We start from the raw sequence: 25155 nt of genomic DNA, 5'->3' as shown, positions 1-25155 counted from the left end.
TGACGAAAATGAGTCCACATTGTAGGAGAAAACCCCGGCATTTGTCCAGTTCCCCCAAAAATGGTTCAGGTGAGCAGATGGGAGGCTCACGGTGAGGTGGAGCAGCAGCCATAACTGTAGGAACAAGTAGAGAGACAGGTTGAGAGGGAGTGACGGACAGTTTATCTACCTGCTCGGTCAATCTCGTGACTTGGGCAATGAGCTGCTGAGCACAGGAGGTGGTGAGTGAGTAGGTGGAAGTCCAAACGGAGCACGTCTGGTGAAGCTGCACAGAGTAGCGACGGAACACGAATCTGTGACCGGAAAAGAAAGTTAGACATATAGCAAAGTCTTAAGAGCAACATTCACTAGTTGACTGGCCTAGTTACCACGTAGGGTTATGTAACAAACTGGCACCGAAGAGGTGGTCCGCCCGGGTTTAAATACAGCGGTGGTGATGATGATGATGGGATCCAGCTGTGCAGATAGACGAATGGTTAATGAGTGGCCACGCCTCTAGACCCCGTTCCTCGTAGGACGCCCACTTAAGGACGACAGACAACAAAGACGAATGATCAGGGAAAAAGGAGAATGGAACACAAAAGGCAGCAGAACCACAACAGTTAAAGTAGAACTTTTTGGTTAGAATCAGCAAAGGTACATTTGTAGAAGAAAGGGCACAAAATTTAACAAAAAGAACCCCTGTCCAACTGTTAAACATGTGAGTGGATCAATCATGCTTTGGGGTTGTATTGCAGCCAGTGGCACAGGGAACATTTCACGAGTAGAAAGAAAAATGTTTTCAATAAAATGTCAGCAAATTTTGGACGCTAACTTAATGCCATCTGCGAAAAAGCTAAAGTTAAAGAGGATGGCTTCTACAAATGGATAATGATCCTTAACACACCTCAAAATTCATGGTGTAGACTAGAAGAGGTATAAACTGAAGGTTTTTCCATGGCCTTCACAATCTCCTGACCTCAGACTTTTGGAAGGAAGGATGGGCGAAGATACCTCAAACAAGAATGGAAAGACTCTTGGCTGGCTATAAGAAGTGTTTACAAGCTGTGACACTTGCCAAAGGGGGCAGTTCAAGGTATTAACTGTGCAGGGAGCCCAAACTTTTGCGGACGCCATTTTTCTTGTTTTCTGTTATTTTGAAAGCGTAAATGATGGAAATAAATCTAAATTTTTGAGAAATATACAAATGTCTAATCTTTCATTTGATGCTTTTCGGAGATTTTTCCATCTTTTCTTGGCTTCTTTATGCTCACTAATACAATTTTTTACCTAGGATGCCCAAACATTCAAGCTCCACTGTACAGTATTAGCAGACCACTAAGGTCTATATAAAAGCATCCAAAGAGCACCATGTCATGTGACCTTTAAACAAAAGCAAATCTCAGTTTGATTCAGAAAACTGGATTGCAAGTAGCAGCATTTTTTTTGGCATGATATTCTGCAGGATATTTACACTTCTCTGCCTTTTTAAATAACATGTTTCAATAAAAATAAAGATAACATTTAAGTTACTAATAAGTGAGAAATTATTGAAAGACTTATGTAAAGTTGTCCGTGTAATTGGCTTTAAATGGAAAATGAGTACTCTGATGGGTACCTAATGTTAAAGGGAGGTCATGTATAGAAAGAAATAAGGGGTTATACAATGTATGCCAGCAAAAAGGTATTCAAAACATACAGTTTATGGTGGTGGCAGTTCATCTGACACTGATATACAACCTCCATAGACTACAATTGATGTTCAGTGAAGTAAGGTAGAATAGCAACTTGTTTACGAGTATTTTGTGGTATGCACACATCCGCTGTGGTATTTTTCTCTACATTAAATTAAACAAGGCATAATAACTTTTTATGACAATTTGGGAGACTCTGACCGGATGTATTGTCCATAAGAACCAGTGTAACTGCTGATTCACAGCTCTTTGGTTATTACCATTGCTTGGCTCCACTCGAAAAGGAGATAGACTTTACAAATTAGTCATGGCTAAACTTAACCCTAACCCTAACCCTAACCCTGGCTTGTTATCCACAGAATAGTTAATAGAAATTTCCACCAGATGCATCACACATTTTAGATTCTTTTTTTACAATATGAAAGGATGCCTACTTAGAAGCATGCAAATTCGGATTTCAAATTCACTGTATCCATGTGAAAACACTATCTGGAATCTTGATACCACAGTACATATAGTATTGTCCATTTGGTATTGTATTTTAAATTAATTTATATGAAGTAATGCTATATAGGAAACTGGAGTAATGGATGAATTAAGTTGTATTTTAGCCCTTTGAGATCTCCTTGTGAAATGTAAAGGTCATTATAAATAAAATGTATTATTATTATTATTATTTCTCAAACATAGTCACATTTTTAGATTTTGTCTTTTGAAATACATTTGAGAACCATGCATTAACCTACTTTGTGATATTCAAAGGAACAGATTATGTATGTATGTATTTATTGAGTGATGTAATATTTTAATATGAATATTATAATTAAATAGTAATCTTTTTTTGAATTCTATTTATTTTTATTTCAGCCAATGACAAAGAAGAAGGGAAGAAGCTGGTGGGTGGAGGAGGGCTGAGCGATAAAGTATCTCTCTACAAAGGAGATATTACCGTCTTGGAGGTGGATGTCATAGTCAATGCTGGTAAGGATCTGCCCTTTGACCTTTTTTTGTTTTCTGCTTGAAGGCAGCTCGGCTATAAAATAGTCCTTGACTGCCCTCTACTGTTAAGACTCTGAAAGTGCTGGTTCTCGAGGCATTACACAAGTGATGAGTGTGATTTGAGTCAAATGTTAAGCTGGACATCTGCTCTTGTTGGTCTGACTTCTCATGGGCTGAAATGACTTTTATTACTCAAATTGCAGTTCTTTCTCCTGCCAGTTAAACACAAGGTTAATGACTGAATTTATTTTTGATTTGATTGGCAGTTATATTAATCTCATTTGTGCATCTTTCATCATCAAAGATGTGGCTTGTGTGTGCTGTAATGATGAGTGGTCACATATCTAATGCTGCTATTAGGTAGTGATTTGTAACGGTGAGTAAAAAAGGTTGGAGAATCAAAGAGGGTAAGCAGAAATGCCAATTCTCACAGATTTGTCCTACTGTTATGTAATTTTCTGCAGTCTACTCTGCTCACAACCTACACACAAATAGTCAGTGGCACTAAAAGATTGCTTTACCTGTTGCGTCTGCAGCTGATGCGCAGTACCATTTTGCAGCTATAGACTTGAAATTCCCACACCATATCTGTATAGTAGCAATAGATTAAACATGGTCTACTTTAGCTTACTGCAGTTGTTTCATAACTCTTCCTTCCTCATGCTGCAGTATTTACACACTACAGTCTACTAAGCAGTGTGCGTCTTGAGTGAGATGAAAACTCTATAATTTATGCAAGATTAATAGATGTGAAAAACAGACTGCTTTGTTGGATAGGGCTAATGAATTGAATTTAATCTATTATGTAAATTCCTTTCCTGTTGAGGATAAGTTGACATGACATTCTGAATCATTGTCAGCATGATGTTAAAAAAATATGCAATTTAGTACACAAACACCTGACACACACCTAAATGTCATGGCAATTGTCATTCTTTAAGATTTTGTCCTTTACAAAGGTAGCACTTGTAGCTAATATTATGCATTTCTGATTTTTGTAATAACTGCTACATGTATGAATTATATTGTTGTATTCTATTTAGTTGTATCTAAGATCTTTATGGATAAATATGTCTGAATTTATATTTAACTCATGATAAGAATCATTGAGTACACATGGTGTTATATTCCTGTTATAGGATGGACTGACATTTGATTGAACATATACCCCATTTTGTTGCCATTCTATGTTCTTTACAGTCAATATCTTAAATAAGTGTTAACAAACTAGGTTACTAAGTGACTTGAAAAATAGGGCATATGAGAATGGATATGGAGGTTCTGGAGAGAGCATTGCGGGTATTTGTTTTCAACTGTTGAATATTGTTCTAGCAAAGGCGGGCAGTTTACCGCAGCAGTTAATGCTGCCAGACATCCAGTCTCTGATTGAGCTACATGTTGGCCAGGAGGTAATTCATTCTGTTTAGCAGGCTGATAGACAGTCTGAAAGGTTCAAGGAATTGCTGAAGCCTTTTATAATTTCCACAATGTCTCCATTCATACTGCAGGGCCAGTTGTCTTTGTACAGGTGGTTGGATTGATAAGAACATATAGCGGTAGACTTTGCTGCACAGTTTTGTTCACCATCTATGACAACTCTGCTAAAAACAGTAGTATGTTGTGAAATTAAATTTTAATGTGACAATTATTCCAGACCAGATTCTTTTTTCATTGGTAACAAAATACTGTGATTTTACTGTATGACATTATATTTATTAGTGGAATAATATGGACTGGCTACGGCTGTAACGACCCTTATCCAAATAACAAGTAACACAGTTCTGAACAATATGTAAACAAACATTGCGGCTGTTAGCTAACATAGTTTAATCGGATCTTTTGGATAGTTTGCTTAACTTTTGGACATTAATCTATTCACTGCTTCTAATCTCTAGCCTGCAATATTTCCAATGTCTCTGGCTATTTTACGTTTAGTGTTGGTACAAGTAGACTGTGCTGAAAAAGTCTCACACTTCATAGACAGCAAAGTGTTCACCTCAATCTTTTCCCACGAGTCAAACAATAAGTGAAGGTATACTACTGAAATTGTAGATAACTGTGAAGGTTGTTGTGTAGAATGAATGGAAACGTAGCTTTTCCACTCTTAACATATTTAGGCTACTTATTATATATTTTTGTGTGTACGGTGGACATGAATTGAAGTACAACCACAGGAGCAGGCTCACATGCATGGAGCCCCGGGAAAGACTTAAGACACGTGGTGAGTGCGTGCGTGTGCGTGCGTCCTTTTGTTTTATGTCTGTCTCCCTGTCAATGCCTCTTATTTGTTTGTGAATTGTGTCTCCCTCCTTCCTGTATTTCTTTTTTGTTTTTGTGTGAAACATTTGATTGCAAGGAAGGATCGTGGAAAAAGTGCAGTGCGTGCGTGTGTGACTTTTCTGGATGTTGTCATCTGGACCAATGTTTTGCACTTTTGTTTCACTGTTTGAATAATAATAATTTGACCACAAAGAAGACTGCACAAGCATTAGGGCTGTGAATAAAATTGATTCACATTTGTATCGCGATTCAAGCTCTACAGATTAAAAATGAATTTATAGAATTCCAATTTTTTTATATGGCATGTATACTATCACATGGAAAAATAACTACATTTACATACTGTGAATTGTTTTTTTAATTGAGAATTGTTTTTGAATCAAATTGATTTGAATCTTGAGTCTTAAAATTTGTATCAAATCGTCAAATTTTCTGAATTGTGCATCCCTAATAAACATTCTGTTTTTTGAATGTAGCTCATGTGAATTAACAATGACTCCAACATGTCAGCTGTTCAGGAAGTAAAGCTGCAGTGTTTCTAGCTTGTGTGTAGCGGACATGTTGTTTTTATATTATCACATAACCTTTTGAATATATTTTATTAGCCAAATGCAGATAATTTGGGCAACAATATGTTGTCATGGCAACAATATGTTGTCATGACAACATCAATATGTTGTTTGCAAAGGAGAAGCGCCTATAATTTTAGGGGACACAGGCCAGCGTGGAACAGCTGTTATGGTGGCTGGCTAAAGCTTTTACAGGGTGTCAAGTTGCTTTATGGCCTCCATTAAAGTTTAATTATTAGGCTCATTGAGTTTTTAAATTCTTCCTTAATTCTGTTTGGCTGGAGGTTGGGCAGAAGGTGCTCAAACTGTCACCTGGGTGAGAGCCTGGAGAGTGCAGGACAGGAAGGGCTTTAGTAACAATTGGTGAACTGCAGGGGTGGAGGACAGGATGGCCATACATGACAAGGTGGTTTGGACTGCAGCAACATCCATCCCTGGCAGATGGTCCAAATCAACCTCCTCTAGAATGAGCCTGAAATGGTCTGCCTCCACTCTGCATAAAATGTTGTTAGAGCCTTACTCATTCTCCCTGTAGCCCTCTTTCTTTTTTTTTAAAGGATGAAACGGTCTAGATTGCATTTTAGGAGTGCAGACTGTTTTGCCCTTGGTATTGATTCCCTGAGTTTGGGACTTTCTGTTTTGCACAGATGACTTTTCCTCTTTTGTATAATAGTTGTAGTATAGGGATGGACGATGTGGCCTAAAATCCATACTGTGATATACAATATCTTGTCTCTTGCGATAACGAAATATCTCACAATATATAAATTATAATGGAACCACTTCAGAGCAGTTTACATATACCCCATTACATAGACCATATTTTTTTTTTGAAGAGAAATAAACGTGTGTAGTTTTGAGATGTATTGTTCAAAACTGTAATTATACAACATATTGTTGCAGATAAATAAAATTAAAGTACACTAATTGCAGAGACTTCAACAAAAAAAATAATTAAAGTATTGTTTCTTTCCTTTAGGGCTAACCCTTATCACAGGCACTACACTTAGTTTAAGTCCATTCAAATGAAAACATAACAAAGCGCAAAAGGAAAGCACAACACGTTTTTTGGCTTTTTTCAGGTTTCACTAAAAGTTAAAAGGGCAATAAAACTAAACTTACCTTTTACATTGCAAACACAAGATCATGTCTTTCATTTTTCTCCTTGTCTTTGTGAATGGAGTTCATGCAAGTGTCACCATCCCTCTCAGATCAGAATGAGGTCATGAAGATAGCGGTGCGAAGTGGAGAGGACTTCTCTTATCATGATGACTGTGGTAATTATGCACAGGTGTTGACTCCTAATCCATTACCCGCTGTAAACCTTTCCCATCTTTTGGTATTAGGTCATTTTTTACAGGAGCCAATTTAGTGTGCACAGGGAATCTGGTTATGAACGCTATAAAGAACCTGGAGATGAGTGCGAGAAAGGCAATTGGTATTCAGTTGTATGAAGCGGCTCGTCCTGCAGTCATCACAGGTTTGATAAGAGCAGGAACTCTTGGAGGGCAGAATACCATGATCCAGTGAAGATTGACTTTTATTAGAGCTTTGATATGCAGTCCATTTCAATATTGTTTGCTTGTGGGGCTGCTTGGCACACAGGCAGCATTGTTTACCTTCATGGTCATTCATGCATAATGTACAGTACACAAACCTACGGAATAGAATGCAATGTTATTCTGTGGTCATCGCAAGGGAACATGTAGAGGGTCAGGGACGTACCTGGTGGTTGTGGTTCAGTGCAGGATAATGATGTGTAATGTCCAGGGAATATTACATTTTTTCTCTGAGACACAAGCCTTAATGGAAAGTACTGCCTTATTTGTTAGGGAAGGACTTTTTGAGTGCTCTGGTAATATTTTAGCCTGCAAAGCACAGCTTTCCAGAATGAAATGTAGATGTGGCATTATTATTTACCGGCCGAGCTCTTTGTCTATAGATAGACTCTGAAAAGACGGACTATTCCCTTTTCCCTTTTTACCGATTTTAGGGGGCTTTTAAAGGTCTAGTTGTGATATATGACACCATATTTACCTTTTTCTATTTTGTGAAAGCTAATAATCTCTTCAGAAGTTGATTTGCTGTCCAAATCCTTATTTTACCGCATCTTTCTAAAAGCAAGAAGGTTCTGGGTTTAAATCCAGGTCGTTCCGGGCTTATTGTGTGGAGCTTGTATGTTCTCCCCATGTTTGCGTCGGTTTCCTATGGCCTCGGTTTTCCCCACCAACAAAATACGTGTACTAGGTTCTCCAGTCAGTGCCCTTGATCAAGGCACTGGCTCAGCTTTGGAGTTTGTCCCCGGGCTCTGTAAATGGCTGCCCACGGCTCCATTGAGGGATGGGTTAAATGCAGAGAATACATTTTGCTACCTGTATGTGACAATAAAGTACCTTTACATTACTGTTGGGGACATATTTGAGCTGTTATGGAATAGATTTGCTTAACAATACACCCATACAGACTAACACTAAACTGTGGCATGACATGCCAAAGAATGATGTCAAAATAGATTTTACTTTTCCATTTCCCTTAGGGATTCATAAAGCCTATGGCTTTTCGTTTTGCTTCTTACTGTTTGGGGATCTTGTCAATGTAGACTCTTCATTAGATTTTCTGTCAGGCCATGGATGTGCTGCACAACACACTCAGCCCCTGGAGAGTCTGGCTCGATGGGTCTATCAGTCTCTCTGCAGATTCACACCATGTGCCATAACCTCCTTGAGTGATGTAGCCATGCTCCCAGCCGTATGACTGCAATTCAGGGGTCTCTTATTCTCTCACTGTTCTTTCAATCTGGTGCCAGTTGCATATACATGAAAGTACACACACTCATACACACTACATATGAGGCCATGGCAGAAAACTGGTAACTTTGTGAGCAAACTTGTGATTGTTGCACGGTCACACCAAGAATGAAAATCAATGCCCCTGGCTGAGAGATTTTGCTGCTCTATTGAACAGTGAAATGACTCCGTTAGTGGGTCGGTTGGGTCCTGCACTAACAGGTCCAGTTAATAGTATCAACTCTGAGAGAGATACAGCACAAGGCCCGGGTTTTCCATGTCATCAGGGTGTAAATGTGAACTGAGGTGACAAACCAGCTGGTGAGCTTCTACTTTCCGACTTGAGCTCAATTTATTCCCTCTCCCGGTACACAAACCCCAAAGACCCCTACACAAATGAAACTGACTTTGTGACAGTTGGCAGTGCTTATGAAGAGGGCCGTCCTTTAGGTCCTCGCTTGTCTCCCAGGTGGACAGAGTACTTAAGTCATCGATGTTAAGGTCAGAAAGTTGCTTTTTGCACCCCTGTTTTTTCTTCTTAGCCCCTACTTTTCGCCTCTGTTAAGCTACCGCCCTCCCTGTCCTGAAACAAACCTTTCAAAACCCCTTCCTTATACTGCAAACACGCCAAGTCTCATCCATCAGGCCTGTGAGTAATGGTATTCAGACGAGAAAACAGAGATTGAGTCTCATGCCACCTTCTGTTTCTCTTTTCCTTTGTCTCACACAAGTTGAGGAACTTAAAATAAATAAATAAAAGTACTTACTGTAAAGGTCATTTAAAAAACATGGAAAGGAAAATAAGTAGTAAAAAACAAATATGTATGTAGTAATTTTATTTTATGAGGTAATTTTAGTGGTTTAAGGATTGAGTTTACAAAAACAGGACAACATGCAGTAATGCTTTCTGTGTTTAAGTCTGTGTGATAACGGTGCAATCCTCCAAAGCAGATGCAAACAATGTTTTGTAGCAGTATAAACCAGGTAACTGTTTCATTTAACAGACGACATGGCAGGCGGACCAAGAGATGAATAGGTGAGGGGCTACTAAAGCTTCTGTATCTGTTAACCTGTAGGGGGCACTCTGGCTCCACCTAAGTATCCTGGACATCTCTGATAGCAGAGTAAGTTTGAGACTGAGCTGGTGCTGCATTTCAGATGGATAAATACTCTTTCTGCTTCCCCTTCACAGATGTTTCTTTATAACTGTTTGAGGTGACAACTGGAAATTCCATCCTACAGATTTTTAGCATCTGTTTCTCCAATAGCCCAGTGAAATGTCCAATATTGTGCTGTTTTTGGTAATTGAAACACATTTTTCAAACAAAAAATTAAACCGAGATTCTGATTTTGGAGCTCAGGTAAAGTTCCAGATGTTGCACTATACTAGCAGAAAAGAAGTGAGAGCATGGCGGTGCATGTCTTTTTTTCTTTTCTTTTTTTCTTGTTCTTTTTGTTTTTTTAAAGCTGTGGTGAAGATGTGGAGATAAGGCGTGTGTGTAGTTGTATGGACAAAAGAGGGAGTAAGCTCTTTATCCTATCCTGTAAGGGAATGTGGGGAGATGCTGCTTGAGACTAGCTCTTTACTGGCTGAGTGAAAAAGAGAGGGTTGGAGAAATCGACCCCGGACTGCTGACTGTTTCTCTGCACAATCCCCAGGCAGTGTGCCCTACTGCACGATCGTCAGCAGGCGATTTACTGGTCTTCACAATACCCCTCCATGAACAACCATTAATTCTCGCTACTACTATTCTCCTCATGTTTTTCTCTGTTTTCTCATTTTAGTTTGAGTTACAGTCTCCCTTCTTGCAAATATTGTAAACCTTTGCGGAAACAAAACAATGCAAGCCATGTACACAGAGAGCCCAGAGAAGTGTGCACCTTTGCAGAAATACTGATGAGCTACTTGGTTATAGGCTTGCTGTGGCAAGATTTTCTATAATGGCTTCCTATGCATAATGATTAGGTAATGGTGCAGGAAATGAGCAACATAATTTCACAAGTAAAGGAATAAAACACACATTTTGGTGAGGATATTTTCTTTGAGGGATGTTATTTTGTTTCACCAGAAACTCCATTTGCTAATTGTTTGCTTTAGCTAGGCCATCATTGTTTCCTCAGAGGGAATGCAGTGGTTTAAAGAATTCCATGGTTTCCAGAATATGGAGTTGTCCTGTAGCAGAAATAAAATAATCTAAAGCAGCGTTACTGTGACTAAGTCTCAAAATTCCACCTAGAACATCAGCACTTAATGTTGATATGAAATTGTGTCCTCTCCACTATGTCTCTGTTTGCTAAACAGAAAACATCACTCCATATAAGAGGGCCTCTAAGCAACTCAAATGGAGGACTATGATGTTTACGGAGTAGTTTTAAATTAGAATACAATTCCTAACACCCAGGGCAGTTCATTCAATGTTTGTGAGCATGTACATGTTTCTCTCAAAGCTGAGGAACCAGGGGCCGTGTTTATAATAGAAGCGCTCATGGTCATTTTTAATGCATTTTAAAGCAACTAATGTGTCTCTCCTAAAGTTAAAAGGTTAGATTTCTTGAAGTTTATTATTCACAAGTCCATCTAAGGTGAAGGTTTGCTTCTAAGTAAGCGATTAGAAAGCGAACACTAAGAAGATGCCATTTTACATTTCTGCAGTGTCTGTAACAACAATCATGATGCTTAGAAGCCTTTAGTTCATGTGGTGAACTTGAAAGAATCATGGAAATGTTGTATTTTCTCAAATCCATTATTCATCTGTCTCATAAATCTACAATTTAGCAAAATTGCTTTGCAACATTATTTTTTGTGTTGCAGTTAATATTTAAATTGTAAAGCATAATACCTCACAGGGATTACAAAGAGCATAGGTTATCAGCTGTCAACTGTAGGCTGGCTTGTGTCAGTTCCTACTTCCATGCTTTTCATAGGCAGATATTTTGCAAATGTTCACCTTAAACGGCTAAATGTAAACTAAATCTTTTTTTACAGAATCAGGAAAAGGACAAATTGAACACTTTTTATAACAACTAGAACCGGCACCACTGGAAAGCATTTTTTTCACAAGAATGTGTGTGTGTGTGGATATTTGCAGTATTTTTCTCATTGTCTTAATCTTACAGGGTGATCCATTTCATATCCTTCATACAATATATTAAAACTCATATACAGTATATTGTTACATATACTGTTTTCTGTTTTTTTTTTTAAGATAATTTTTTGGGGCATTTTAGGCCTTTATTTGATAGGACAGTTGAGGATGTGAAAGGGGAGAGAGAGGGGGAGTGACATGCAGCAAAGGGCCGCAGGCCGGATTCGAACCCGGGCGTAAACCTCTATACATGGGCACCCGCTCTACCAACTGAGCTATCTGGGTGCCTGCAATGTAGCAATTTTTGAACACGAACTTAGAATAAACATTAAACTTGACATATTGTAGGTGTCTGCTGCTTGACACAATATGATGTCGGACAGCCATCACTGACCTGTTAAAATGTGAAACCTGTTTTCCCGGAGAAGTAGTTACACCTAAATTATATTTCATAGCAAAAGTAGCAGTGCCAAATTAACAAAACACACAAATTATTCTAGAAAATCACCTTAAGGTACTATTAGAGAGACCTTTTCCATTTCCTATAAATAACCTAGTTTATAACCGCAGCGTTTCCTAGATTAAAACCAATATGGTATAAATCCAAACTTTTTAAATCTTGCAAAAACACTATAAATGTGAGAAGATTTTGTTTTTGGGAAATAATCAGCTAGTTGACAATAACAAAAAGCTCTTAGCTGTAATGGCCCCGACCTTTTTTTAAAGAACACTGCTAAATGCTCACTAATAGAATAGAGCTCGTCCCAAGGAAAACATGCTAACAGTTAGTGGTTTTCATAAGTACATGTATACAGGAACTGAACAATTGTCAATCATGTCCAATAAAGTTCCACAATAATGGCAGAGATGAAGATGTGTTAGAGAATGGATTGCCTGTACCATAACGCGCATCAAAACATGCATGTTATGGTGTCTGAGAACTGGTATGATGCAATATGTCATTGTGATAAACTGACCTGTGATAATATTTTAATTGAACATGCTCTGTCTATTGTACAGAAATAATGACAATACACTCAGCAATCAGCAGCAGCTCTCAAGGGCTACGAGGCTGCACAGTTGTTGCCCTTGTGTATGGTAATGAAGCACCAAGTGGACGTCCTGATGAAATGGATTTCCCTTTTGTTGACACAAGTGATTGTGTGGCTACTGTTGGGCTTAGGGAATGTGGACTGGACTCATTATAGACAAAGACCTTCGTCCAGCGGAATGGTTATAGAAATAACTGAAAATTCTGTTGGCTACGATAAATGATAAGCTTTTTGTCAAATGTGTGGGAGATATGAGTCTATTAGGCATGATGGAGTTTTTATTTTGAAAGGTCATACAGCTTACAAGTCAGTGTTTGGTGTTACTACCCTGTAATCAATGATTTCTAATGAACTCCATCAGTTTTCCAAAAGCAGAACCCATTTGGGCGTGTGTCATCCCCCCATTTCTCTCCCCCTGTCATGTCTATTATCTGTTACTATAATAAACGGTAAATCCCCAAAAAACTCAAAAACAACAACTAAAGGAACACTGTTTGTTTCAGACTGCATTCGGAGTTGGTTATTTAAGATAGTTGTTAGGGTAAAAAGGCCTGCATGCTGGGGACATTCAGTCATATGCTTGACATTTCGTTCTGAAGAACAAAGCAATTTTAGGTTGACCCAAAATGTTAGATGTGATCTGTTTTCATTGTGCTTTCAGTGCTGCATGGGAGGGAGTTTTTGATGAGAGTAGAACCAGAGCAGACAGAAAATGCCTTGAGTGCCAGTGAGTAAAGAGGTGTTTAATGCAGCAGGGTTCAGAGGGTTGCTTACATAGAGTAGTTATAGACAAGCTGATGATTTGTTGTGATGTACAGGGGGAGAGCAGTGAGACCTGACTTAAAAGTAGTGTGACCTCAAACAAACTGCATTTGTTTAACCTCGCTCAGCTGTGGAGCTATAATGGGATGATAGCTTCTGCCATTAGCATGATGAAATGGACAAATAAGTGACTTTAGTGAAACCAACTCAAGTAAGGGGCTGCAATTTGGTTGGCCTTTGATGCTTCCGTTGGCTATGGAAACAATTTAATCTCTTTAATAGAATCTTGGTCGTCCCCCCACCCCCCATGTACAAACGGAGCAGATTAAGGTTCCCAATAAGACGAAGACTTTGCAGTCTTTGTGACTGAATTCTTAGAACAGAATTCCCTATACAGTGTGTGGCATTAGTGTTTTCTGTCTGCAGTGTGTAGACACAGGTCAAGAAACTCCCTCAACAAAGAACCAAAGCAACCCCCTACCAGGACAACACAGCACAATAGTAGCACATGAAATTATGGAAAAAGCAGTAAATATGAGTAGAATGAAGATAGATAAGGTTAAGAATTGAATGCCATAAAATAAATAAAACGTACAATACGTACACCGATAAAATAAGACATATTACATTTTCTGCAGAGCAATGAAATTTCCCTGTACTAAAGCTAAATCTGGGTTACCGCGTTATTGTGTTGTGCTTCAGTGTGATGGTGAAGCTAATTATATCTCAAGTGGCTGGAACTCAGGCTGTTGTAAATAGTCTGCTCCGAAGCAGCTTCCACACAGTACCTTCTTTGATATGAGCACTAAGGAAGCTATCCTTCATCCTCCTGCCATTAGCAGGTGTTGAGTGATTTTTAAGAATGCAATTTGCTGTGGATAAATGTAGAAGAGGAAAAGGTAGAGTAAATAAGACCAATCTAGTCTTTGTGTTTATAAAAAATTTAATTGACATGGGTTGGGCCACCTAAACCAATGTGAAGACCAGGTGCAGAGACACTGTATACTTTGAAAAGGTGAGGGGACAGAATAGTAAGAAAGAGAGATTGGAGGATGTAAGGGGAGGCATGAGACTTTGAAGAGGATGTTGTGTACTCTCAACAGATTTAATGTCCCATGTTTCCTGGATAATCGGGCACCACATGGCTATCCGTCAGCCACCACAGTCCCCCAGGGGCTGTACTGCGTTGTTGATGAAATGCATCACATTACAGCTGATATAGGTGTGTTTATTATGTCGTAGTGGGTGTTGTGATGAGTGGTGGAAAGGACAGAACAAGGTAGCTCCACACTGTACGACCAAAGGCTTGGAAAGCTTTTGGCCTGTAGATAGACAACTGTCGCTCAGTGGAGTTGCAGGGTGCATTAATAGACATCCTGTATGAGAGGATAGAATTAATTATGAAGCATTGCGTTCAGTGTTCTAACTGTTATTAAAAACACAGTTTTGAACAGCTTCATTTTTTAAATTTAAAATGAAGGAGAATATTTCATAAACTTTAGAGCACAATTTCATGTATTTTTGGCACAAAGCAATTACTTCATCTCACTACCAACTTTAGCTTTTGTTAATCTCACAAATTGTCATCAAACTGGATTTTTATTACTCATGAATTGCAAATTTAAATATATCCGCTGAAATAATACAGAGCAAAACGTCCTACCTATTATGTGTTTAGCAAAATAACTTTTCAAAGCTCACCATCTGATGCAAGGCATTGCACATAGTAACAGGGCAATAAACATATTAAGGAGGTATTATTAAACTTGACTGCACTTTTAGCTCAAACATTACAGAAATACACAGTACTGGAGTAATGGAGTCATCACAATTTGAGAGCAGGTTTTTGCTTCTTATTGTAGGCTTAAGCACTAAGTTTTTTTTATTTGATTGAATTATATTCAATATGTCCGATAATACATGTAAATGGGTGTGCACAAAACAATGCAAGCACTTCTTACTATAGTACAAACATCACTACTAACTACATAGCTAAAAAGCAGCCATAGAGTTCAATCAGCACCTCTGTGACACATTGTTGGTAGGTAGATGTACCTATTAAAGTACTGTAGTAACTTAGTGTGAATGAACCATGGCTTTCTTGACTTTGAGTTAGTTTGTATAACGTAAGTGAACAGATAAATCACTTGATAAATCAGATAAATCATTTGATTTTGCTGCAAAATTGGCAGGGTGACGCTGACATTGTCTAATTGTCTGTGTGTGTTTTACATTACACTGTGCCACAAGTATGTTAACGCAGTAAAGTCCTGAGAACCGTTACAGTGATTTCCATTTAGAATACAACTCAATTAACTGTGGGCCAATTAATGCTGCCTAGACTGCTGAAATTAATGATGTCAGCACAGGCCAGCAGATGAATGGGGAAGCAGAAGTTCAGGCCCTATTTTCAATGATGATTTTGTCCTCGGTGATGCTTCGTCCATTTATCATTTGTAAGCAGGGTGTGTTGAAAGGGGAATCTAAAATAAAGCAAAATTTTACTAGAGAAAGACAGTGTGGTCAAAATACTGGTAATACTAAAAGGTAATTGTAGCTTAGTGTTTGATTAATCTCATCTCTAAATAGGCCCACAACCAGCACCTCAAGTTTGAGTGCATTTAGAACAGATGCTTCTATTTCTATGAAATATTAATTTATCGACTCTTAAAGGCACACATCAAACATTGTAAGCAAAGAAGCAAAATAATGCCTAACTTAAATAGAGCTGACTAACAGCAGAAAAAATGATTGAAACCACTCGTAAGCACTTGTTTATACCATTTAAGAAAAAAGTTCAGTGCCCATTGAAAATGTTTCTGTTTAGAACGGACGCTTACTTGGCCTGTGGTATTGTTGCTTGTAGAATTCAAAACCAAAAATACCCCAAAATGACTTTCAGAAGGACCCCAAACCATTTAAATGCAACTCCACTGTATAACCTACTACTGACTTGTAGGTTGGCCTGCACGATTAATCATTATAAAATCGCTATCTTGATTCACAGTGTTCACCATTTTAATTTTTAAATATCTTTGATTTATTAAAGTTTTTTTTTAATGACTTTGATTCTCATTTAATTTTATGAGCCAACTGCATCACAAACTTTATCCAGTGAGTTTTAAACATTTAAAAATAGGTTTTAATGCTTTCCCTTCTCTTTATTGACGTCTTTATGTTTACAGGCTTGTGGTGATGTGCATTGTGTTACAAGTGCCAAAGAAAAATCTATGTTCAGTGTTGCCAATTAGTTTTGTTATTTCATCCTCAAAACAATCGTGTCAGAAAATCGTGCAGGCCTACTTGTGGGCTAGTTTTACATCAGAGGAAGACATTGTACTAATGTATTTACTTGACAGAGAACGCTGCAGATTCAGAATGTAATATCAAATTGACAATGTGGAGTTATTAGACATTGGACCGAGAGAGAGGTCTTGTGTTAACGAATTTGACATTTCAGCAGAGGTGTTCATTTCCATACAGGTATAGTGGCTTGACGGTTAACGGTGAAGCAGGGGATTTGATTTGTGGGGGTATTTTGGTGACTTAATTAACTCGACCCAAGGTGAGTCTGATTAAAACTGATGTACAGTGGGGAGAACAAGTATTTGATACACTGCCGATTTTGCAGGTTTTCCTACTTACAAAGCATGTAGAGGTCTGTAATGTTTATCATAGGTCAAAAAATGGATCAAAAATCACATTGTATGATTTTTAAATAATTAGCATTTTATTGCATGACATAAGTATTTGATTTCCTACCAACCAGTAGGAATTCCGGCTCTCACAGATCTGTTAGTTTTTCTTTAGGAAGCCCTCCTGTTCTCCACCTGTATTATCTACACCTGTTTGAACTCGTTACCTGTATAAAAGACACGTGTCCACACACAGATTCAGACTCCAACCTCTCCACAATGGCCAAGACCAGAGACCTGTGTATGGACATCACTGGTAATGGCTGCAGGACAAATTGGCAAGCAGCTTGGCGAGAAGGCAAAAACTGTTGGCGCAATTATTGGAAAATGGAAAAAGTTCAAGATGACGGTCAATGTCCCTCGGTCTGGGGCTCCATGCAAGAGCTCACCTCATGGGGCATCAATGTTCATGAAGAAGGTGACGGATCAGCCCAGAACTACAATGCAGGACCCGGTCAATGACCTGAAGAGAGTTGGGACCAAAGTCTCGAGGAAAAACCATAATAAAGACTACGCCGTTATGGATTAGAATCCTGCAGCACACACAAGGTCCCCTTGCTCAAGCCAGCGCATGTCCAGGCCCGTATGAAGTTTGCCAATAACCATCTGGATGAGCCAAAGAAGGAATGGGAGAATGTCATGTGGTCTGATGAGACAAAAGTAGAGCTTTTTGGCCTAAACGCCACTCGCCAGGATGGATGGGGCCATGTATCGTGAGATCTTGGCCAACAACCTCCTTCCCTTAGTTAGAGTATTGAAGATGGGTTGTGGCTGGGTCTTCAAGCATGACAACAACCCGAAACACACAGCCAGGGCAACTAAGGAGTGGCTCCGTAAGAAGCGTCTCAAGGTCCTGGAGTGGCCTAGCCAGTCTCCAGACCTGAACCCAATAGAAAATCTTTGGAGGGTACTGAAAGTCTGTATTGACCAGTGACAGCCCCAAAACCTGAAGGATCTGGAGAAGGTCTGAATGGAGGAGTGGGCCTAAATCCCTGCTGCAGTGTGTGCAAACCTGGTCAAGAACTACAGGAAACATATGATCTCTGTAATTGCAAACAAAGGTTTCTGTACCAAATATTAAGTTCTGCTTTTCTGAAGTATCAAATACTTATGTTATGCAAGAAAATGCAAATTAATTATTTAAAAATCAAACAATGTAATTTTCTGGATTTTTGTTTTATATTCCGTCTCTCACAGTTGAAGTGTACCTATGATTAAAAATAAAATAAAAATACAGACCTATACATGCTTTGTAAGTAGGAAAACCTGCAAAATCAGCAGTGTATCAAACAATTGTTCTCCCCACTGTATCTGCCCAGTTCAACTCAAGATTTTCTTGCATTTCCCAGCGCTCTAAAGGAATAATCTCCAAGATTAGGCCATGTTATGTATTAATACAATAGCAGGAAAAGAGCCCCCCCGCTGTTCTAAAGCGTTCTGCATGTGGCGTCTGCTGATGTGCAGGTTACCTTCCCTCCAAACACGCACAAACACATATACAGATACGTCTCGCTTAATAAGATAAATACCATGCCTATAAGTGGCATCGTGCTCTGTCTGCACCTTTTGTCTGTTTGTGGTTTGCATGTGTGGGATTCTGAAACATCCTGAAATTTGTGAATTGTTTGTTTATTCAAAGACAGTCCAAAGTTTTTTTTTTTTTTTTTGGGGGGGGGGGGGCTATTTACCTTTTTTACAAGAGTTGACAGGTATGAAAGGGGGAGAGAGAGAGAGTTGGGAGATGACACGCAGCAATGGGCCGCTGGACGGATTAAAACCAAGGGGGCAAGTCTCTCCTCTCTAAGCGTAGCTCCCATGGAGCCATTTTGATGCTACCAAGAAATCCCCCACCGATCTCTTTGCAAATAACTTTACATCTGAAGCGTTTAAAGAGTCTCTTTGTCCATTGTTTATTTGTAACAAAACACAACAATGTATAAAAGGCTCCATTACCTTGTTTCTCACGTTATGGCTCTGTAGCAGACGTTTTTGAAAAAATAGGCTAACAGTTGTGTCAAAACCACGCAACTTACGGTTGCACAGTAGAGGAATCACCGTGTAGTACAGAGTAAGCTCGCAGACAGTTTGGACTTACGTTAGCTGTTTAGGTTTAATTACTAATGTTAACTAGCATTTTAGCAATAATTAGCTTGTGCCTATGTTATCTCCTTACATATACCTACGCTCTCCGTCTCTGCAAGATTGGGAATGATTGAGATTTTTCTTGGCACAGCTATCAGAAGGCTGAGCCATCACCGGAAAAGTGCTTCTAATGTCCTTCACTGGTCTCCATCCAAAACAACGGGATATGTTGGTCCATTTCGTTAACTGTCTATGATTAGAACCCGGGTCGCTGCAGGACTCAGCCAAATGGGGCCAACGCTCTTACTGGGTGAGCTGAGATTTCTAATCCAAACAATGCCAAACTTGCCACTTACTCATGCCCGTACCAAGACACCATGCAATTTGAAATCCATCGGACCAACGGTTTGAGAGATATGCGCATAACCCAAACAGTTAGACAGACCTTTCTGTAATATATAGATAGTGACTTGAGGCTTGATTATACGGACAGCTGCGGACACCACAGGCACATAATAGGTCTGTTGATATTTGAGTCCACCTTGGCCAATACTGAATGAACATTCAAAACGGTAAAACATTTACCTTTTCTATTTCGTCCATTGGAGTCCAGTTATTTTTATTTTTTTTCTTGTCCTGGATAAAGAATGCGTTTACATGGACATGACTATCCTGTTTTATTATCTGTTATTTAAGTATTTCTTGATCTGTTTGTGTATGATAACACCATATCCCAAATTTCAGAGACCTGGATAATCCCTTATTCTGTTTATGAGAAACCTGAAAATGCTAGCTGAAGTATTCGGAAATTAAAAATGTGGTACAGTTACATACATCTTATCCCAGTTATCGAGTTTTAAGTGTCGTGATAATGACAGAGGCCTTAAATCTTCACACACTGCTCCCCTGTCATACACGGTGGTACTGACAGGCTGACATCGGTCAAAGTGGAGGACAGTTAAGTTTATGGGTGGAACACGTGTCTTGGTTCCACATTACATTCAACATACATACCGTGTATTCTGCCTGCACCTGTGTGTACCAGAACGTGACCTTGTTACCATGACTGTTCAGGGCGAATAAGCAAATTTGAATTTAAGTTCTTATTTGAACAGTTCTTGACAATCTCAGAAAAAGCAAACTATAAACCAACTATGTCCAACAGGGAAAGGACAAAATTCAGTTTACCCTAATGAGACAATATGGCACCCCAAAGCAAATTTTGTTGTTGTTGTTGTTGTGTTAGACTCGTGCAAGTTGGCATCAAATCATCAATCATTTGTTTAGCAGAGCTCTCTCAGGCTGTGCAAATACCGTGTCACTGTGTAGTAGCGACCAGGGAGATCTTGTGTTTGTCCCAAAAATCCATGTGTGTATGTTTCAGGTTTGCAAGTGTTAAGAAGCCAAGCAAAGCAGAATGGAATGAGGAGTGCATTGCCTCCCTCTGAGAGCTTCATTATGGTAAACTAGGTTTAGGCTTTCACTCTAAACACCAGCTGGCATCTCAATCACAGCCGTCTGCTGTGGTATGTCAACATATTTAGATGTTAACACTTCCTTTTTTGCCATTTCCTTTTTTGAGTCTAAGCCAAGATATTACTAGTATAGACTATGGAATTTAATCAACTTTACGTAGTATTTTTAACTTCCATTTGGAGAGGTGATAGTTTGAAAAGTGCAACATTAGATTATTTAGCTTTCCAACTATCTGTTAGAAGTAATGTCAACACAGTACGGACAAGGATGTGTAAATGATTATTTTTCTTCAACTTTTGCTAATGAATTATTATTGAATTTCCTCAAAACTCCAAACAGCTCTGTTGACAATATTGACAGTATTACTGATGTTGATTTTGCCTTAATCTGCTCAATTACTTTTCATTGTGTAGGCAATTATCTTGTATGTCATTAAATGCAAGCTGTAGCACAATCCAATTTCAGTTGATATCCCTCATTTATTCATGATTTCTTCTGTCAGTTATGGTCAGACAGACCTGTTTGTGCTGCTGTGCCTGCAACAACACTAACATTCATCTTTAAAAAAAATCTTTTTTTATGAAAATGCAATGGTGAAAGGAGTCATCTGTAAGTTGTTGATGTTGATTCCAGTAACTCTTGTTGTTAAAACTGTGTGTGTGTGTGTGTGTGTGTGTGTGTGTGTGTGTGTGTGTGGAATGAATTTGTGGTTTGAATTTGTGAGATATGTTTTATACTCGGTTGTTAGGTTTGAGGAGGGAAAAGTTACATGTGCAAACATTGGGCATCAGGCTCATTCCCTGTTTCCTGCAACCAGATAATTAGAGAGGTATTGAAAACCTGTGTGCTTCATTTGTAAAGATACAGCTTTGTGGGTTGAAATGTATGCTAAAATTGAAACAAAAGAATATTTTGGCAAATCACACCAACAGTCAGAGAGGCCAAGAAACACACATGCACACACAATGTTGTGCTCGTAGGTAAACATTGGGGTCAGGTCTGGGCTTCATTAGGGATATGCACTCAATTGCAATTAGTGAGAAACATATTCTTCTGTGCACTTAGACTTTGATTGCATTGTTATTGCACACGGCAGGATAGATGGCTGTATATTTGAAGCTGTGTACCTTTTCAATTAGCCACAGACCCATGGGCATGGTACGTATAGCAGACAACCTGAATAGAGCAAAGTTGCATTTGAATTAATTAACAATTAGCCTAACTAAGAGCACAGTGGATGTTACAAATAAAGATAGGCTAGAACAAATTGAGTTTTTTTGCGATTTCTCCCAGTTTTCTTAGGATCATATTCACCAACTCGCTATATAACCAGCCTTTAGGCTGTCATTTAATATACAGGCCATCCTTCAACAGACTGCAGCGTGGTGGTAAATCTGACAGTTTCTGAAAAAAGTGACATCATTATTTAATCTTCCAGAGCATGGGCAGCAAAACGTATTCAGTATACAGCAGTGGCAGTGCTAATAAAACCATTTGTTGGAGTAGCAGTGAAGTGACAGGAGATGTTACCCATTTATTTGTGCATGTATGACTATGAGGCAGTTTCCTCTCAGTCAGGGCCACAGCAAGAGGCCAGGAGGCGGAAGATGAATACCTGATAAAGCTTTACTCCCTGGACATTACTAAATGAGCAAACCAGCAGTTTACAGCAACCCCTCGATGTAACCTGCATGTTTTATAGATGAGAATAATCTGTCAGAGAATGAAAGCACCTCTCAGGATGGTACCATAATGGCCTCTCCGTAAAATGAGACAGGGCTTCATGAGTGTTTATCATTGCACATTTCACCAACCTTTATTTACAGCCCAAAAGGAGATGCAACAAAGCTTAAGAGAACGTTGAGGCTTTTATTTCATTAGCCAATATGTCAGATTGATCAGAGACCACGAGAAACGTTCTGGTGCTTTATTATTCAGGCAGCAATTAAAGTGAGAGCACTACAGTAAAATGATCAAGTAAATACCTACTGGTGTCTACTGACTGCTCCATTCCCCACAGGACTTTTAATGTTATGCTTCATGTACTGTTTATGTGGTCATGAAGGGGAGACTTGCTGCCTTTCTAGTCATATTGTGTTTATCAACCCTGTAAATCCTCACTGACTTCACTTAGCATCTACTAGTGATGAGCAGCAATATAGGTGTACAAGCAGCATTGCTTTTAAAAGGGTGATGTGCTCAAATACGTTGGTGTTTTTAGATTAAATTCAAGGATAGCCAGAGGTTTGTGTGAAGAAGAGGAATCTTTTATTTTGACTTTGCATGTCAAATATGCAGATTTTGTTATATCTTTTTGTTATCAATTTTTTTTATTTAAAGAGCTAAACAAAAGTGCAAACCATTGGTCCAGATGACAACATATAGAAACGTACCCTGCACAAACACCAAAGAAGGCACAGTGCACTTTTTCCACAATCCTCGCGATTAAATATTCCACACCAAAACAAAGAGAGGAAATACAGGAAGGAGGGAGACCCAACAAAAACACAACCGCAAGAACGATACCCGCAGCTCACAAACAAAACCCACAGAAACAGACACAGACAAACACACAAACAAATAAGAGGCATTGACAGGGAGACCAACGTAAAACAAAAGAGACCAAACACACACACACACACACACACAGACCGAAGTGAGAAGGCCGTAAGCAGAAATCTGCAGCACGGACATCAAAGATCCAGCGACGCTGTGCCAAGTGTCCAAAGTTTTTCACGGGTCTCCACCTATGCGAGCCGTGGAGAGCTCCATATACAAGAAATCCAGAAAGGAAAGGGTCCAAGTACATATAGAAAAGTCATGAAGTGGTTTCCAATGGGTTGCAGTCATTCTCTTGGCTGCTGTAAGTCCAGCAAAAACGGCATGTTTTAGAGGCCTGAAGGGCTGACAGATCATTCAGAATCAAAACATTGACAGTAACAGGTACAGTATCATTAATTGGGGCAGATATTTTGGATGCAATATTGTTCCAGAACTGACTGAAGATAGGTACCTTTGGGTTTTTAGTGTTTAGTTTCTGTGGTGCATTTTCACAGGGGTGAGATATGTCCTATGAATGAAATTGTAGTGAATCTGCTGATGGTCTGGATTGCTTGATACATCTGGAATGTTAGACCATACGTCATGCCAGTCAAGATCGATACTCAGTCTTGGGCAATCGCGTACCCAGATCCTCTCAGTAGGAAGGGCAGAGAGGGCAGATGTCACCAAAAACTGATAAAGCCTCAATACCATACCCCAGGTTTTTGGCTGCACAGTAAATAACTTCCGCATAGGATGGATGGGCAGAGCCCTCTGCCAGGGGACACAGTATGACTTCAGTGCCGATCCTAATTGAAGGTAAAAGAAAGCAGATTTTGTTCTTGAGCTGTTTTCTTGTTGGGGTGGAAAAATAGAAACCGGATCAAACCTTGGGACAAAACTGTCAATCCAAACTAATGAAATTCTTTTATGATTAGCTGATTTTTAAGGCAGTGTTTTATAAAGAATTATGTTACACAATCATTAAATTTACACCAATGAATAAAATGTGAAAAAATCCTGAGTAGGGTGTTATGGAAGAGGATATTTTCATAATTTACTATAGCGATTAAGCCTCACACACTCTATTGCCCTTTTTGTCTTAAAAACCATGAAGGAATTGGTAAGGTTACAAGAGATGGGCCAAGCTTCTATCCAAATCACAAGGTTTCACTACATCTTTCACCATACCACTGGGAGGTCATCAGGAACTTCTATGCTTGAGAAGTGCTGAATTAGCTTTGAGTGGACAAATATGGAGACTTGCAAGGAATTAGAAAGCAGGTAGAACAAAAGGGCTCACTTGGAAGCTAACAGGGCTCATCAGTTTTCTCAATTAGTTGGCTGCTAGAGGCAGCAACTGAAATGACTTTGGCAAAGGGTTTTATTACAGGGACTTGGAATGGATGACCAAGAAGGTGGAGTCTTTACAATTCCTATATTATTGGATTCTGGTCCAATAAAAAGCACAACTAATCGGTTGATGGCATTACAGTAAAGCAGCAAGCATATAGAGGTACTGTATATACGCATGCTTGACATTGTAGTCTTATAATTGCTTTCATTAGCCCAAGGTTCCATTTTAGGGCTTATCTCTATTTTCTTTTCTTTTTTTAGACTTCACTATTATTAAGAATTGCAAACCTTTTAGGTGTGTGTGTGTGTGTGTGTGTGCGTGTGCGCTGAGATTTGGAACGACGACATGAGTCCTTAACCGTTGTCTCAGTCAGGTGTGAGAGGGCAGGTGTCACACGCCTGTGATACAGACCAGGCACCGCTGGGAGAAAGATGAGATCTGCTCATTATTGCCTTACAAATGCCTCAGGCCTTCAAGCAAACATGCACCCCAGCCCTCCCCATCACAGTAACTCAATAGCACTCTCCACACTACCCATCAATGTCTCAACACCTTTCAAGGTTGAAAAATACCTCACACCAGTTAGCTCGCCTGGATGATGACCTGGCAGTGCAGGTCATCACTCTGAGACAAAAGAGATCCTTATCAGCCCAGTCGGCCTCTTCTCACCCACCTCTATCCCCTGCCCCTCGCATGGTGAGCAATGACTTTTCTGAAACTTAATATCAGTGATATCATCAAGGTGCTTCCCTATCCCTTCCCTTAGGATTGAGAGGGGTGTTGTGAAAAAATACTAT

At 39.2% G+C, this 25155-nt stretch overlaps 1 protein-coding gene across 6 annotated transcripts in view; it reads left to right on the top strand.

Moving 5' to 3' along the window:
• The window catches only part of macrod2 (mono-ADP ribosylhydrolase 2), a 415852-nt gene that overhangs the window by 6484 nt on the left and 384213 nt on the right, over window positions 1-25155 (top strand). For all 6 annotated transcript variants that reach the window (XM_034897525.1, XM_034897522.1, XM_034897524.1 and 3 more), the window contains exon 3: window positions 2541-2654. In XM_034897525.1, coding sequence (XP_034753416.1) covers window positions 2541-2654 — 114 coding nt within the window. The remainder of the gene's footprint in view (window positions 1-2540; window positions 2655-25155) is intronic.

This window comes from Etheostoma cragini, chromosome 17, assembly GCF_013103735.1.
Source record: "Etheostoma cragini isolate CJK2018 chromosome 17, CSU_Ecrag_1.0, whole genome shotgun sequence".
NCBI classification, from domain to species: domain Eukaryota; kingdom Metazoa; phylum Chordata; class Actinopteri; order Perciformes; family Percidae; genus Etheostoma; species Etheostoma cragini.
The sequence above is the reverse complement of the archived record's forward strand: the minus strand, read 5'-3'. Positions and strand labels throughout refer to the sequence as shown.